Source organism: Colias philodice, chromosome 3, assembly GCF_061535455.1.
Source record: "Colias philodice isolate Cphi_HAF_F1 chromosome 3, ilColPhil1 Martin Lab GWU primary, whole genome shotgun sequence".
Lineage (NCBI taxonomy): Eukaryota > Metazoa > Arthropoda > Insecta > Lepidoptera > Pieridae > Colias > Colias philodice.
This window is the reverse complement of record NC_143088.1, coordinates 13,226,168-13,241,407: the sequence shown is the minus strand read 5'-3', so window position 1 is coordinate 13,241,407 and position 15,240 is coordinate 13,226,168. Positions and strand designations below refer to the sequence as shown.

At 36.3% G+C, this 15,240-nt stretch overlaps 2 protein-coding genes across 3 annotated transcripts in view; both read right to left on the bottom strand.

The window, feature by feature from the left end:
- Positions 1-777: 777 nt before the first annotated feature.
- LOC149490084 (uncharacterized) overlaps positions 778-15,240 on the bottom strand; it is a 238,421-nt gene continuing 223,958 nt past the window's right edge. The window contains exons 2-3 of one of the 2 annotated variants that reach the window (XM_089714903.1): positions 4,134-6,032; positions 778-1,008 (exon numbers count right to left, since the gene is read on the bottom strand). In XM_089714903.1, the coding sequence (XP_089571029.1) occupies positions 994-1,008; positions 4,134-5,741 (1,623 nt within the window). In that variant the 5' untranslated portion in view covers positions 5,742-6,032 and the 3' untranslated portion in view covers positions 778-993. The remainder of the gene's footprint in view (positions 1,009-4,133; positions 6,033-15,240) is intronic. The other variant, XM_089714902.1, reaches the window with a different exon arrangement.
- Positions 6,497-15,074, bottom strand: LOC149490089 (uncharacterized). The gene is made up of 7 exons (XM_089714871.1): positions 14,931-15,074; positions 13,727-13,826; positions 12,652-12,768; positions 11,897-12,028; positions 9,968-10,095; positions 9,531-9,711; positions 6,497-7,501 (listed from the first exon to the last, which is right to left on the bottom strand). Exons 1-7 carry the CDS (start codon positions 14,973-14,975, stop codon positions 7,293-7,295), a joined length of 912 nt encoding a protein of 303 aa, XP_089570997.1. The 5' UTR covers positions 14,976-15,074; the 3' UTR covers positions 6,497-7,292.

Sequence of the window (15,240 nt, the reverse complement as noted above, 5' to 3'; positions counted from 1 at the left end):
TTCAGATACTTATTTTATTTAGCATAAATAATAATTGTCTCATCCAACAATGCTTCTGAATGACGTTGTTGGCAATTTATCAACAAACTCATGTACAAAAACTAACCTTTTGCACAGAATATTACGGCATACATAGTAGCCTTGGGAAAACTTCGTATTAACAGTGGCAATACCAAGTTAGGTGTGAAAGTGATAAAACACAACAATTTTCTTGTTACACGTCAAATGTTCATACCGAAATCTCCAGTGTATAAGATATAAGCTTCTTGTGATAAACCTAAAGTACGGTCTACCCATTCAATGTGACTATTGATTCGTGTTATGTGAGATACAACAACTTTAAAGCTTTTGCGACTTATTCCTAGTTACCTATTCATTACCTAGTTACATTGAATATGTTTCAAGTATGTGAAAAATTACTTAAAACAAGGATAAATAATTTCATTTTATTCAATTATTTTTGACAACATACAAAAGAAATACACATCTATAATATTTTATTCTCTTCAGTTCATAAATGTCCACTCCTGAACACAAAATAGGCCCTGAAAACTTTTCATTCAGTTTTCCACCATACTACCGCATGTAACTTAAAAACACCTTACAATTCGAGTTCATCTCATATAATTTTGACATTATATTACTTCAGTTATGAACCATGACGCAGCCCCCCCTCCCATACGTTCTACTTCCTCGGCACAAAATCCCACAGCAACCGAATTCTAACCTAGATATTTATTTACTTTGTGAAGCTATGGTGAAAATAAAATTGCAGCGTAACGACACACTTATTTATTTTGAAAGTTTTAACAAGAATGATCCACGTTTAACAATGGCCAGCTAATATATAGGCTTATCCCCTCCGCGTGGCTGGCTGGTAGGCATGGCGGTGGCATGGCGGCTGGCAGGAGGGGATGTCAACATGGCGGCTTGGCTTGACGGCGGTGACAGGCGACGTCACGTCCGTTACCACAGAACACATATTACTGTCCGTTACACTCGGCCATCCTGAAACAGTTGTTCCCACAGGAACAACAAAAATAATTAGCTCTCTAATAAATCAATAAGATCTTCGGTTTCCATTTGCTCATCCGAACTGCTAGCACTATCAGAAACTGTAACAATACTTTTATAGGGCCTCAACGAATCTGCAGCTACTAACCCACTAAAACTCTATATACTTCTAATTTGGTACCTATCATTGCCCAATACTTTCGTTACGACATAAGAACCGGAATGCAAGTCGTCAAGTTTAGTGTTAACTTTGGATGCTGAACAAGTAGGTGCTTGACGCGTTAGCAATAAATCACCCTTCTTATATATGTGAGCGGATTTTCGTTTCCTATCGAAGTTACGTTTCATTCTAGCGCTCGCTTTTAGTATCCTGACATTGCACCATATAAGGGTTGGCTTTAGTTAACTGCCGCACGAATTTGTTGGAAATATTTATATTTTTAGTTAGCTAGGTAATGTAAGATTGTAATTCCAAAATATTATCGTTAGGAAACTTGTAGTTTTTTAGTTATTAATTTTTAAAGTTAATAATTTTTTGTGCGAAAAAAGTGCATTTATCCGTTTTGTTGTGCAAAAAAGCGGACCAAGACGTTCTATTTCACTGTACTGTGACTTTACGCTGCGACCGGCGAGTGCCAAAAGCGATTTTAGAACTGCCGCACGTAAATCTACGTAGGTAGGTTAAAAAACTATTAAACTTTTATTTTTAATATCCAAATAGGTAGCGAGGAGCGAGCGTGTTAGGTTTACTCTTGAACTGCCGCACGAGCCGAGCGAGCGAAGCGAGCGTGCCGCGGCAGCGGCCGGCGAGTGCCAGAAGCGACTAAAGGGCGATTCCCACTCAAACAAAAAAGACGTGTGGCACTCGGGGACTGCCGTGGCAAAGCTATTGCATAGCATGCCTTCAAGCCGCACCTCCGTGCCCGTCGGAGTGGGGAGCGTGATGTTTTTCGTTACGCAATTTCTGGATTCGGTCCCCGCGCTCAAGGCCCGCGATAGAAGCTATGCAATAGCTTTAAAAAAATCTACGTAGGTTAAAAAACTATTAAACTTTTAGTATTCAAATAGGTAGCGAGGAGCGAAGCGACGAGCGTATTAGGTTAACATTTGAACTGCCGCACGAACCGAGCGAGCGAAGCGAGCGTGCCGCGGCAGCGGCCGGCGAGTGCCAGAAGCGACTTTAGGGCGATTCCCACTCAAATAAAAAAAACTACGTAGGTTTTCACAACTTGTTTGTATTTTATTTATGTATCGTAAAATTTTTGTTACACCAATTCCATACATTTTGAGGTTAGAATAGGAAAATTGATTTTTCTCCAAAACTATTGGTTTCCTAACTTTCCCCTTTTGGTGGGAGGGTCCCCCCCTCCTCCCCCCCATCCCCCACCCACAAAAAACCTATAATTCGTGCGGCAGTTCTCTAAAGAAACCCCCCATATAAAACCAATCCGCTACTTCGAGACGATTCACGTTCATAGTGTCTACTGGATGTCTACTTAACGCATCTACATGTTTCATTCGTTCCCCCGGCCTATACTCTACGCTTATATCGTAATCTTGTATAGAAAGCCACCACCTTGCGATACGTGGTATAATGTCACGTTTTGTAAGCGTAGCGCGGACTGCTGTACAATCAGTAACAATCTTAACCCTTTTTTTTTTCTACTACACATATACGCGAAAACGACGCAAGGATTCTACAACGGCAAGAGTTTCAAGTTCATAACTATGATACATGCTTTCCTCTTTACTTTTCACCCTACTAAAATATAAAACGGGTCGCAACGTACCATCAATCTGCTATTCCTAATTTACACACAAAGCACAGGATCGTACAAAGCTAACACAGGCTCGGAACACAAACACTTTTTTAATTGTTCGAAACTATTGTTTTGATCACTACTCCATATCCACGAAGCTTTCTTTTTAGTTAAATCGGTTAAAGGGCGGGCAATGATAGCAAAATTGTAAATAAACTTACGAAAATAACTACACAACCCGATAATTATTGACGCACACTATGAACATTGGTCGGTGTTGGAAAACGAGACACCGCTTATAACTTTGAATCGCCCGGTTGAATACCCTTAGCCGATATTTTATGACCTAAATACGTTATTTCATTTTGCAAGAACGAAAACTTACTCATGTTTATTTTTTAAATTTTCTACTTCAAGTTTGACAAGTACCGCTTGCAAAATGTCTAAGCCTGACATAACGTCATTCGAGGGTAAGAGTAAATCGTCCAGAAATGCCAAAATTTCACGTTTACCATGTTTGTTTTTATAGTAGAGCCATTTTACTGATAAACCATTCTAAACATAATAAACAATTTCTGAATTGAAGAACTGACGTCGCTACAATTTTGTGTCAATAAACCTTTCTTTTTAAATACCAGAGACGTTACTCTAAAAATCGAAATCTGACATCTAGAATCGAATGCATTGATTACTTGTGAATAAAAATCATCATAAATTAATAAATTCGATTGACAAATGTTTCAAATCCGTATCGATTAATTCACTTTAATCGATGTTTTAAAGCAGGTTACCTCTCTTTGAAGATAAAATTAATAGACGTCAAATGTTGCCTATTAAATTGGCTCGACTATAACATTATTATTTTCAGTTCTACCTACAGATTCAACTATTTTATTTATCAACCGCATAAAAACGGATGGCGCGTTCGCTAAACCGAATGGAATACGAGTGTACTCGAAATGACCTTGAGGTGTTATGAATGCAGTTTTGTGTGTATCTTCATTACTAACACGTAATTATTGATGATACTCGTAAAATATTTGTGGCCCGCTAATTTCGAAACCTGATCGTCTATGTTTGGCAATAGAAATCTATCTTTTACGGTAATAAGCATTTAAGGCACGGTTATCAACACACATCCTACTGTCACCGTTTTTCTTTTTGACTAAAATGACCGGAGATGCATAACTAGATTCAGACTCCTTGATAATCTCGGCATCTAATAAATCACTTTAGACTGAACTACTGCTTGTTCGCTATGCGATAATCGATAAGGCTGGCGGTAAATAGGCTGATCACTAGTAAGCTTTATTATTAGCATTATAATTGGCAAATCTATGGCAAGCAAGGGTAAGGTACCTGGCTATTTGGCTGTAGTGGAGACTCCTGGCAGCTTTCAGCCCTGGTTAGGACCTCTCCCGGCGGCCACACGATAACCTCGCAGCCCATGTTGATGACTTTGATGTACCCGTCTTCACCAGTGAGCAGGGTGGATGGAAGAGAGTAGGCCACTCCCTGCAGCTCATGATGCCGAGGCGGTGTAACCGCATCGTTGCCGACCTTATTTCCGAGAACCCGCACTTGAATGATGGAAGAGCCAGGTGGAAGTCTCTCTTCGTTGACTGTGACGACTTTAAAGCGATCATGGTCTTCGATAGCCTCAATATCGCAAATGGGATTGGGATCTTGAGTACGATTAAATTTGATTATGCCTTTGCTAACTGTCAATGTCATACCTTCGCTGTTGATGACAGGCTGACCGATTAAAAGATTAACATCGGCCATTTTGATGCTAGACACGTAGGCGTGGCATTTCATGGTTATACCGTCAATTTCTAATTGAAATTCGACTTCTCCACGACTCGTTGAGAGTCCACCGGAGAATCCTTTTAAAATGACACTCGTCGGTTTGACATCCAATGACAATGCGTTCGATACTTGATCGTTTAAAACGTTGACTTGACTGCCGGTATCAATGTATGCTTTCACGTGGATGCCATTGACTTTAACGACCTTTTTGTATATTTCATTATAAGGGCGTAGTACATTTACTTCTTTTATGTTGTCGGTTGAGATAGATCTTCTATTTTCCGTGGCAATTGTAGAACAACGTGAAGCAATGTGTCCCTTATTTCCACATTTATAACATGTACGTGTGTCAGGTAGGGAGCAATCACGCAGTAAATGACCAGTTTTCTTGCATCTCGGACACGGGTCTGTTTCGACATTGGGTGGCATTGACTTTTTATCCAGGTGAGATGGCCTACTCACCAAATTTTTATGAAACCTTGTGTCGATAGGTAAAGTACGGTAGTCGTCAAGTGCACATAAAAATCCTTCGTAAAGCTCTCCTGGCGTGTGGCATTGGAAGGCTCGAGCGTTAGGTTGTAGCGATAGTGGCAGACCACGAATGATACAGGAAACGCTGGCGCTATCGGATAACTTGCACCGGAAGCACATGGCGATTTTATCTTGATAGTATTTTGTCATCGTCTCTGTAGGTTGCTTCTTCCTTTGTAGTAATTCTTCAAGCATATTTCCATAATCGCGATATCGAGGAAATGCTCGCAATAGCATATCCTTCCATTGTTCCCACGTGTAATCGTAGTTCTCTAGACGATTATACCACTTCTTTGCTTGACCTCGCAGCTTATCTTGTAGGTAAAATGATTTAGTTGTATCGTCCCATCCATTTATTTCCCCAATTTGGTCAATTTTACGAATCCATGCTTGTACCGTGCATTCCTCACTATCAGGGTCAAATTCCGGGATTAAAGATGCAGCACGATGGACTTTTGACTTATTTGGAGCTTGGGGGTCATCTTCCAGGTTGCGTAAAGCCTTTACTACTTCTTTTTCCAGCAGATTCTTGAGCAACTTCCGTGCAGGCGGTGAAGAAGTACCCTCATCTTCCTCCGACATTGATTCGTCAGGAGGTCGACAAACTTGTGGTCGACGTCGTTTCATCCCGCTTCTGATTTGTGAAGCTATGGTGAAAATAAAATTGCAGCGTAACGACACACTTATTTATTTTGAAAGTTTTAACAAGAATGATCCACGTTTAACAATGGCCAGCTAATATATAGGCTTATCCCCTCCGCGTGGCTGGCTGGTAGGCATGGCGGTGGCATGGCGGCTGGCAGGAGGGGATGTCAACATGGCGGCTTGGCTTGACGGTGGTGACAGGCGACGTCACGTCCGTTACCACAGAACACATATTACTGTCCGTTACAACTTGTAGTAAATTCAACCTTGCGTCTCCGCCATAAAAGTTAGCTGTTAAATTAAACAGCATAACGAATTAAACTTTAATCGAATACGATAAGGTTCGTTTTTCTTGAATCGAGTTTTTCTCAATGAATTCGATTATAGCGGTAAGCGTAAGCTTACAATTTTTGGGCAGTACTTTATGATTTTTATTCTTATTTGTACTGAATTATGGTTATTACTTATTTTTAATGGACATGCCTACGCTTTCGTTTTTTTTCACATTTAAAGCCTTAGGCTAGGTGTAAAAAATTAAATTTTCATATAGGTAAGTAATTAAAACGAAAAAAGTTGAAATAAAAGCAATATCCTGTAAGTTGTAACCAACATTTATCGCAATAAACTATATTTTAACGGCAAATATTTTTAACTAAGTAACAAGAAAATACTATAAAATAGGAGGAGGATATAATAGGAGGGAAATGAAATAAAAAAAATGCTATCTAAATATTTAATGACCCAAAACACCATCACCAAGTACAATGTCAATTGTTAAACGATTTTCAACAAAATAAAAAAAAACACATTCTCGTGTATAATCAACAAAATTAACAAAATATGTAACTAATAATAAATATGTAAGTAACTAAGTAGAAAACAAAGTTCAAAATATAAAAAATACTTAAATATAATAATTTGAAGACAAATATAAAAAGGAATAATGTATCAACATTCCCTTTATTATATTAAGAAGAAAAATACGTTTATTTGTTTGTCGATTATTTTATACAATCCAATCGCACAGGATTGGAAGTTAAAATAATAGGTAAAGGTAAGATATAATATGTTATAGAAATGTTAAATAAACTTATTGCATAAGTGAACCTTCACATATTTTAATTGATTTTTTAATTTCTCAATAGTCTGGAAATAAAAAAGAAATTATTTTGATGCATGTGATCATAATGTGATAATATAAAATATTCAGTGGAATATTAAAGTTTATTTTTTTATATGAATTCCGTAGATACTAATTTGTAAATAAAATATTGTGTATTGTTCTTATATAAGACATACACGAGGTAAATTTTATAATCGTTCATTGTAAAAAATTGTATTATTAATTATTAATGTCAAAAATAATACACAAGTCACAAAAACGAATAAAAAAGAAAAATCACTCGATTAATTGATTTAGCGCCATCTATGCGCCACACAATCAACTACCATAAGAGTTTAATTATCATTGACAAAAATATATTCTAGTTAGTACGTAATCAAATTTATTAGAAGCAAAATGTAGGTTTTTAATTAGCGCATTAGTTTCTTCTCCAATGCTGCCCACATGGGGTCCAAGGGAAATTCGTAGGGGTTGCAAAGAGCGCCATCTCTGAGCACGTTTTGTGAGAATTCGCCGAACACGACGTAGTCACCGCTCTTGTCGTCAGATGGCAGCTTGTTGCGGCGCCGACCGGACGTCAGGCGCAGGCTTTGCATCATCGCTGCGGACTTCTTGCGCTCTGAAATCGAATGCATTCAAATAATTTTAGGAAACAGTGTTCAGTAATATTGTATTAATTAATAGTTTTATTACTGATAATAAAAAAAACATCGAAGGCCATCGAGATAGTATGTGCTACGTATATCTCGATGTCGAAGGCTTATGAACTTGGTTAAGTCTTGTCGCTACGATGGAATACAGTAGTAGAGCGTTTTCAAAAAAAAGTGTACGGGCCCTCACTTTCGGCCTGTCCCCTGTGTTTCAAGTCGAATAACAAGTAAAATTTATATGATGGCTAATTATTTTAATGCTTGAAAAGTATTAAATACATCATAATTTGATAAATGCAAACAATTAATTCACGGAAACATTGCGTACTATTTTTTAAATAATCATTTTTAAAACTAAAGTGTCAGTTTTTGGCGTGTCCCCATCCAAGTTCTTCGATGTTAGAGAAGCGATTCTAAAAAGTTTTATACCAAGGTACCATAAGTTTTAGTGTCGTCTAAAAGTACATTTATTTGCGAATCGTCGCATGTAGTTCATAATTAAGGCCTTATAATCGTTTAAAAGCAATTTGATTTCCAAAAATATCTTAAAAAGTGGTACCGACCGGACATGTCGGGTTTATCACGGCTAATAATGCCACTTACAAATTTTAGATTACTATTTGAATTTTATAAATGGCAAAATTATCGTTTACTTTCACCGTCCGCCAATTTAAAAAAGCTTATTTTCAAATACAGTTCGAGTAAAACAGACGTGTTTTGTGAGTGCAACGGCCGTTGCAATTTCTACTGTCTGGTTTGAGACATATTATTACTTGATACAGGTAAGTAAACATCGTTTAAATACTTTCAGAAGATGAGCAATATATTCATTAACCGTTATTTACATTTGATAATCAGTGTAGGCACATTTTTTCGTCAGAATATAATTTTGACTAAAAACTGAAAAGAAAACGTCACGTCAGTTTTGCAACATTTTGCTTCGTGACCTATAGGCTGACAAGAAAAGTCGCAAAACTGCAGCATAAAGCCAAGTCTAGATTGTCATTGTAATATTCTTCATAATTTTTATAATTTTTCATATTTTTAGGTTTCACTAATCTCGGGACCAAAAAGGACATGTATAATTTGCAAAAAATGGTATTGCAATGAATGCGTTGGTCAGCAGGTATACCCTGAATACATAATATGTGATACATGTATGGAAAGTTAAAAGGTGTAGGTAGTGTAACTCTGAGTTTTACCCTAAAATTGATACTGTGTCAAACTGTGTGTTGGTGTATTTTTTTATGAGACTAAAATAAAATTTTTGTAAACGTATTCTCGGTTTTATTTTAACCATGTTAATTGGATTCAATATAAACCTAGCCTTATAAAAAATGGTCTATCGGTTTTGCGACAGTCCCCCGTTTTGCAACAAGAAAAATTTTAGTTTTTACATTTTTTTATTATAAGGGACACAAATAATTTGATTTCAATATTGAAAATGGTTTAACTGTTCCGAAATAAAATAATCACTTTGCCGATTTTAATCGAAATGTATTAAGTATCGTAAAAGTAACGGCTACTTTGGCATCAGCTGTGGCAAAACAGAACTTAAAGCTAGTTTAATAGGAATTTTAATTATTTGTCGACTTCAATTTTCTATTTTTTAAATAATGTATGTTATAATCTTCGTAACACAATCAAAATATTTTGCGTCTTTCTTCGTAGTTAATAGTTATATGAGCATTGATGACTGTCGCAAAACTGACACTTTTTTTCACAGTCCCAATTTATTTTGATGATTTCTCGTAAAACAAATTAATCTGCAAGCAATTAAATATAATTTCACTTACTATGATGTATATTTAAAATTTCTAAATCAAAATTTTATTAAAAATGCAACATTTAAAATTTATCCATAAATTCAGCCATGGTACACTTTTTTTTGAAAACGCTCAGTAGTCAGTCCAGTATATTATGGGGTGAAGTGCACTCTTGCTGTTTCGTGCTTAGAGCGACTGCACACAGACAGCGCGCACAGCTCGCGGTACTCACGCGCGGGGCTGGTGAGCGGGCAGTACTTGAGCGTGTGCGCGCGGTCGCCGTGCGCGCCGCACTGGCGGCACACGAGCGCGCGCAGCACGGGGCAGGTGACGCGCCCCTCCACGCGCAGCCAGTGCGTGCGGTAGTACTGCTCGCGCTCGCCGTTGTTCTTGCAGAAGCGGCACTCCATCTCCTGGTCGACCAAAAAATAAATATAAAAAAAATGTAAAAGATGATTTCGAAAGTGAAACAAAATCCAAAAGAAAACATTACATACTTATATCTACCCTCATATTTCGTTTAACCAGGTTAAGTCTATCAAAAGTATCAATAACATTATCTTAGTTAAAAAGACAATAGAATATTAACAACTTTACACAAAATATTTTAGGTTTTTCACTTATTTTGGGAGTATATGAATGCTGAGTCTTTTATTGACAGAAACTTACCGTTTTCTTCATTTTTTCTTGCACCCGAGTCTTCTCCAAATTCCTCAGCATGTGATACAGCACAGCCGTGGGGATGGTGCTGAGCACTTGACGCTGCTGGTCAGTCAGCGTCTCGGATGATAGGGATTCTGAAATTATTAACAAAAGTTCATTTCTTTTCACCAAACCACATTTCTATAAAAAAAAGGTACATATTTATAAAAGTTCTGTAAGCAATAGTCGTTCATGTTATCAGATTTCCACTACTGGGTATCTAGTATCTCGTTTTAAATTATATTATTTTGCGTTAAAAGAAAAATTTATTGATATCTGACAAATCTTAAGATTAAGAAATGTATTACTTCGAACTTCAATGGATAACAGTTTAAAAACTGCCAGCCAATTAGACTGGGGTAGAAGCCTTTAAAAATAATGAAAAGATAAAAAAATCGCAGTCGGATGAAACCCATTAGAAAAGGAGGGGAATGTGATGAAAATAAAAGGAAAAATATATTACGGTCATTCCGAGTTCGGGAAGTGGGAGGGGGGAGCTTTTAAGAGAAAAAAATGGTTTCTCCTGATTTCCGACAAAACTACAAGTCCTATAGAAAAAAGTTCAATGGCAAAGTTGTAGGTAATTAAAAGTTCTACAACTTTTGTATTCACAATTTTTTCACATAACCTAAAAATTTAGGTGAAAAATTCAAAAAACCAAGTTTTTGGTCTTTTATTTTTATCTACTTCAAAATTTATTTTTTTTCTACGAAATTTGGTGGAAACTTACTTTATTATGTCTCAAATACACTGTAATTTATTTGATTGAAAATATTTATTTTTTCGCCTTATTTTGAATTAATACCAAAAAAAACAACCTAATTTTCAATCGAAAAGTCACCCGTCAAAATATCAGCTTTTTTCAAAAACTTGGGGTGCCTTTTATTCATTGAAATCTCTACTTTCATATGGTGTAAAAAAAAATAAACACCACTATAGTAAATGTTCTCAGGAAATGCATACAAACAGTGTAATAATGAGCTTTTACTAAATCAGGCACACTTCTTGAACTCTATATCTTCTCTTGTATCGGCTTTTCGGTAATATTTCAAAAGAAAAATAATTATCTGTTCTAAGTTTAATATTTTACAGCATATTCAAAAGCAAAATGATGTCGATAAAAACATTTCAGGTAGTTCGAGAAGTGTGCCTGATTTAGTAAAAGCTAATTTTCACACTGTTTGTATGCATTTCTTGAGAACATTTACTATGGTGGTGTTTGTTTTTTTACACCATGTGAAAGTAGAGATATCAATGAATAAAAGGCACCCCAAGTTTTTGAAAAAAGCTGATATTTTGACGGGTGACTTTTCGATTGAAAATTAGGTTGTTTTTTTGGTATTAATTCAAAATAAGGCGAAAAAATAAATATTTTCAATCAAATAAATTACAGTGTATTTGGGACATAATAAAGTAAGTTTCCACCAAATTTCGTAGAAACAAAAAAAATTTTGAAGTAGATAAAAGTAAAAGACCAAAAACTTGGTTTTTTGAATTTTTCACCTAAATTTTGAGGTTATGTGAAAAAATTGTGAATACAAAAGTTGTAGAACTTTTAATTACCTACAACTTTGCCATTGAACTTTTTTCTATAGGACTTGTAGTTTTGTCGGAAATCGAGAGAAACCATTTTTTTCTCTTAAAAGCTCCCCCCTCCCGCTTCCCGAACTCGGATTGACCGTAATTTATTTTTCCTTACATTTTTATCATATTCCGATCCTTTTCTAATGGGTTTCATCCGACTGCGATTTTTTTTGTTTCAAAAATTATCTACTCTAGTCTAAAGTCATTTATCACGATAAAAATCTAAGAAAAATACAAATTCTATGAGTCGTCCCGTAAAAATGATTTTAGTCGTCCTCAGAAGGTCATCTGTTACTTCGAAATATAGATTACCTTCATCAGAAGATCCATTGATGTAGTCAGGCATGGGAGTGTATCTCGGTAGGCGAGTGCAGGGACTACTATCTGGAGCGGGCCAGGACTTCTGTCGGAGGTAACTGCTGGGTGGGCCCAGGCCTAGTAAGCCTGACCAGATATATTAATAAAGGGCATTTCACAAAAAATTATGATTGTGTCAGTGCACATGTCACACATGTGACAGTATATAATATGTCACATATGTGTGTATGCACAGTCATTTTCCGTGGCCGAGCTACGTCCACATTGACAGAGCAGCTTTGCGTAGCAATTGCTTCGCAAGCTAATTCTTTATTGTACAACATAAGGACACAATTAGAAACTAAATAAATTACAATATAATAATGAGCCTTTAAAAATTTCTCATTGATTAGTATAATAGGCAGAGATCACTGCATAGTGATAAGGCCGCCCTTTGTGCTTTCTAATCTTATTTTTTGTAACCTTTATGTATATTTTGTTTTTTTGCACAATAAAGTGTTAAATAATATGTGTAATCGGGGGGCAAGTATCTCGCCTCGCGGCGGTGTTGTGAACAACTCCGGCTGAGTGGCCAGACGGCCGGAGCCTAGGGCGACTGAGTGAGGAACCTACGGACTATCCGAGCGTTGTCCAGCAGGACTGTGTGTATATGTGTTATTGTTAATTTTATTTATGTCTATCTGTAATATAATTGACCAGTACTCAATTGATAACGTTTTATAAAAATAATTAATAATTATTATAAATACCTGCGTCTTGAAGTGAAGGGTCACCTATATTATGGACGTCTTCAGGATCGTAGGGCGTGTCAGATCCGTTCATTCTGAACTCTTGCATTACAGCATCTATGTTGCTGCTTGCAGTACCTGTTCATGAAAGGTAAAAGGGAGGAAAAATTTACGAAAACTTAACTATTTTAAATATAAAAAAGAGCGTGTGTAACACTTCTTGCTCTATGACCTGACGTTATCGCCATGACGAGACCTTGAAATTTTACTCTCAACGCGCCTAAAAGAAGTTTCAGTTCAAAAAATGTTTGAGTCTAAGTGACATATCACACTAGCGGATTGCGAGCGGTTTCAAAGCGGAGCGGGTGCGCAACGAATACGTTGCGGGCGCGCAACGAACACGCCGCGGTTGCGCAGCGAATTCGTTTCGGACGCGTGGCAGATGCGCAACGTTTACGTCGCAGTCATGTACACTCATTAACAAAATGGAATCCGTGCTGGTTGTTACTTAAAACTTGTGATAGTATAATGATTATGAGATCATTATTTTTTACGAGTTTCATAACATGTTAATGTTTAGGGTATTTTTTTATCCATTAAATCTTGGTCGAAATGCAATCAGATAACTTAATTGCTCATAAAGAAAGTTCATTAGTGAAATAAATGTTAAAGCTCCTTAACTAAAACAGGTCTATCTTATTATTAGGTAAATAGGTAGCAGTGAGTAGAAAATTTTATCAAGCAACCAGCAACTCACTAGTCCTAGTAATTCAATTTTATAGCACCTTTTTTAACAACTCCAGTTGTTACTATTACATCTTTAGTTAAGTAAGTGCATTTCCACAGTACGGTTAAAAAATTGAGTGCTACAGAAACGATGGAAATATTGAATGGAAGTTAGGCAAGGCGGAAGAGCTGGCTTTTGTGCGAGAGTATACAAAATGGCGTCGACGCTTCTATTCCGCGACGTGTTCGCTGCGCATCCGCGGCGTGTTCGTTGCGCGCCCGCAACGTATTCGTTGCGCACCCGCTCCGCTTTGAAACCGCTCGCAATCCGCTAGTGTGATATGTCACTAACAAGTAGAAACATACATACCTTCAAAACCGCTGGACCAACGCCGACGTATCGTCTTGTGGTCTTCCAGTGTTGTCTGCATTGCGAAGCGCATCGTATCTTGGTTCAACCATGGTGGTAACTGGGAGATATAGAACACAACATTTTTTTATTTTCTGTAGTTACTAGGTATTATGTATAATGTACAAGCTTTTTGGTGTTTCTTCGTGATATAATATAACTACAATAAGAAGAAACAATAAAAATAATCGCTGAATGCATATGGAATTAATGTGAAGCATAAAATATAACCTAGCGCGGAGCACCGCCGCCATGTGCCGCCGCGGCCGCTCGGGTGCATTTAGCCTTATTTAGCCTGCGTTTGTTTTATCATTATAATTTATAATAATATTATTTTGATGATTGAATAATAACTGTCCATAGATTACTTATTACTAAATGATTACTATGCTACAAGTTACAAGCCCTTTACTAGGTATATGCTAAGAATCTACATAATACTTACATATGTAAAGTTAGAATTAATCTTAGTGTGTAAACTGTAAGCCTATTTATTATTTATTACTTAGGACTAAGTTTTTTTCTGTTTTCTGAACATAATATTTAATCCTTATTATGGAGTTTTTAAAACAATTCATAGTGTAATTGATTAAATTACAGAACCCATTCATTTTTATTTAATTTGGTTATTGCTTCGTGGCTGGTGACTGCGAGGCATCGACCACACACGTGGTCGATGCCTCGCCTCGCTGCGAGGTAACTTACTGCTGCGCGTGCTTTCCCGAATTTGAAATTATGTATTTTAAAATTCGAATCCATTCTGACGATATTTTACAAACATTGCTACATTACAAACGACTAGTTACAAATATAATATCGTTTTTAATATACTGAATCGTATGCAACATAAAATTTGGATAAAAATAGAATATAGAAAAGAAGACATGATAGAAATTTAAGGCCGGCAAGTGGAACTAAAACTATGATGTTGTACAAAATATAATTTAATAAACAATATATTATTAAATAGAAGTCGACCAATGATAAATTCTTTTAGAGAAAAATTTAAAATATAGGTACGCGTCATCTCTAACTACGCCAGTAAGTATATAAACTGCGTGTTATCTTTTTTTTTGATATACCCGCAAATAATGCATGTTATTCACTACTCATACGCTTATATTTTATATTAATGTATATTAAAGTAAATAATAAAATAACTTACAGTTTCTACGGAGTTGTATAAATCGTTTAAATTCGTTAGGCCCATTTTATTACAATTTTTATAACCGTCCCTTTGTGTAAGTTGCGCACGACTACCCGGTTCGGATTGTGAATTCAAAATAATCTCTCCCTATTGGTCGAATCCTGTGCTCGAATCGAAATTGTAATTTGTAAACAAGGAACGACATAAAGATGTGTCTACACAGGTTAAAAAAAATAAAATTTTAACGAAATGGAAAAATTAAAAAAAAATTGAAATAACAACGCATTGAATTTTTTATTGTGCTGCGTGGAAAAATAAAGAATAAATA

Bases quoted from the DNA above. Each gene is read 5' to 3' on its own strand.
- LOC149490089 (XM_089714871.1), bottom strand. From the start codon at position 14,975: ATGGGCCTAACGAATTTAAACGATTTATACAACTCCGTAGAAACT. The intron at 12,029-12,651 runs GTATTTATAATA...ATATCTGGTCAG, and splicing joins CCCTTCACTTCAAGACGCAG to GCTTACTAGGCCTGGGCCCA. The intron at 9,712-9,967 runs GTAAGTTTCTGT...TTGGTCGACCAG, and splicing joins AAGAAAAAATGAAGAAAACG to GAGATGGAGTGCCGCTTCTG.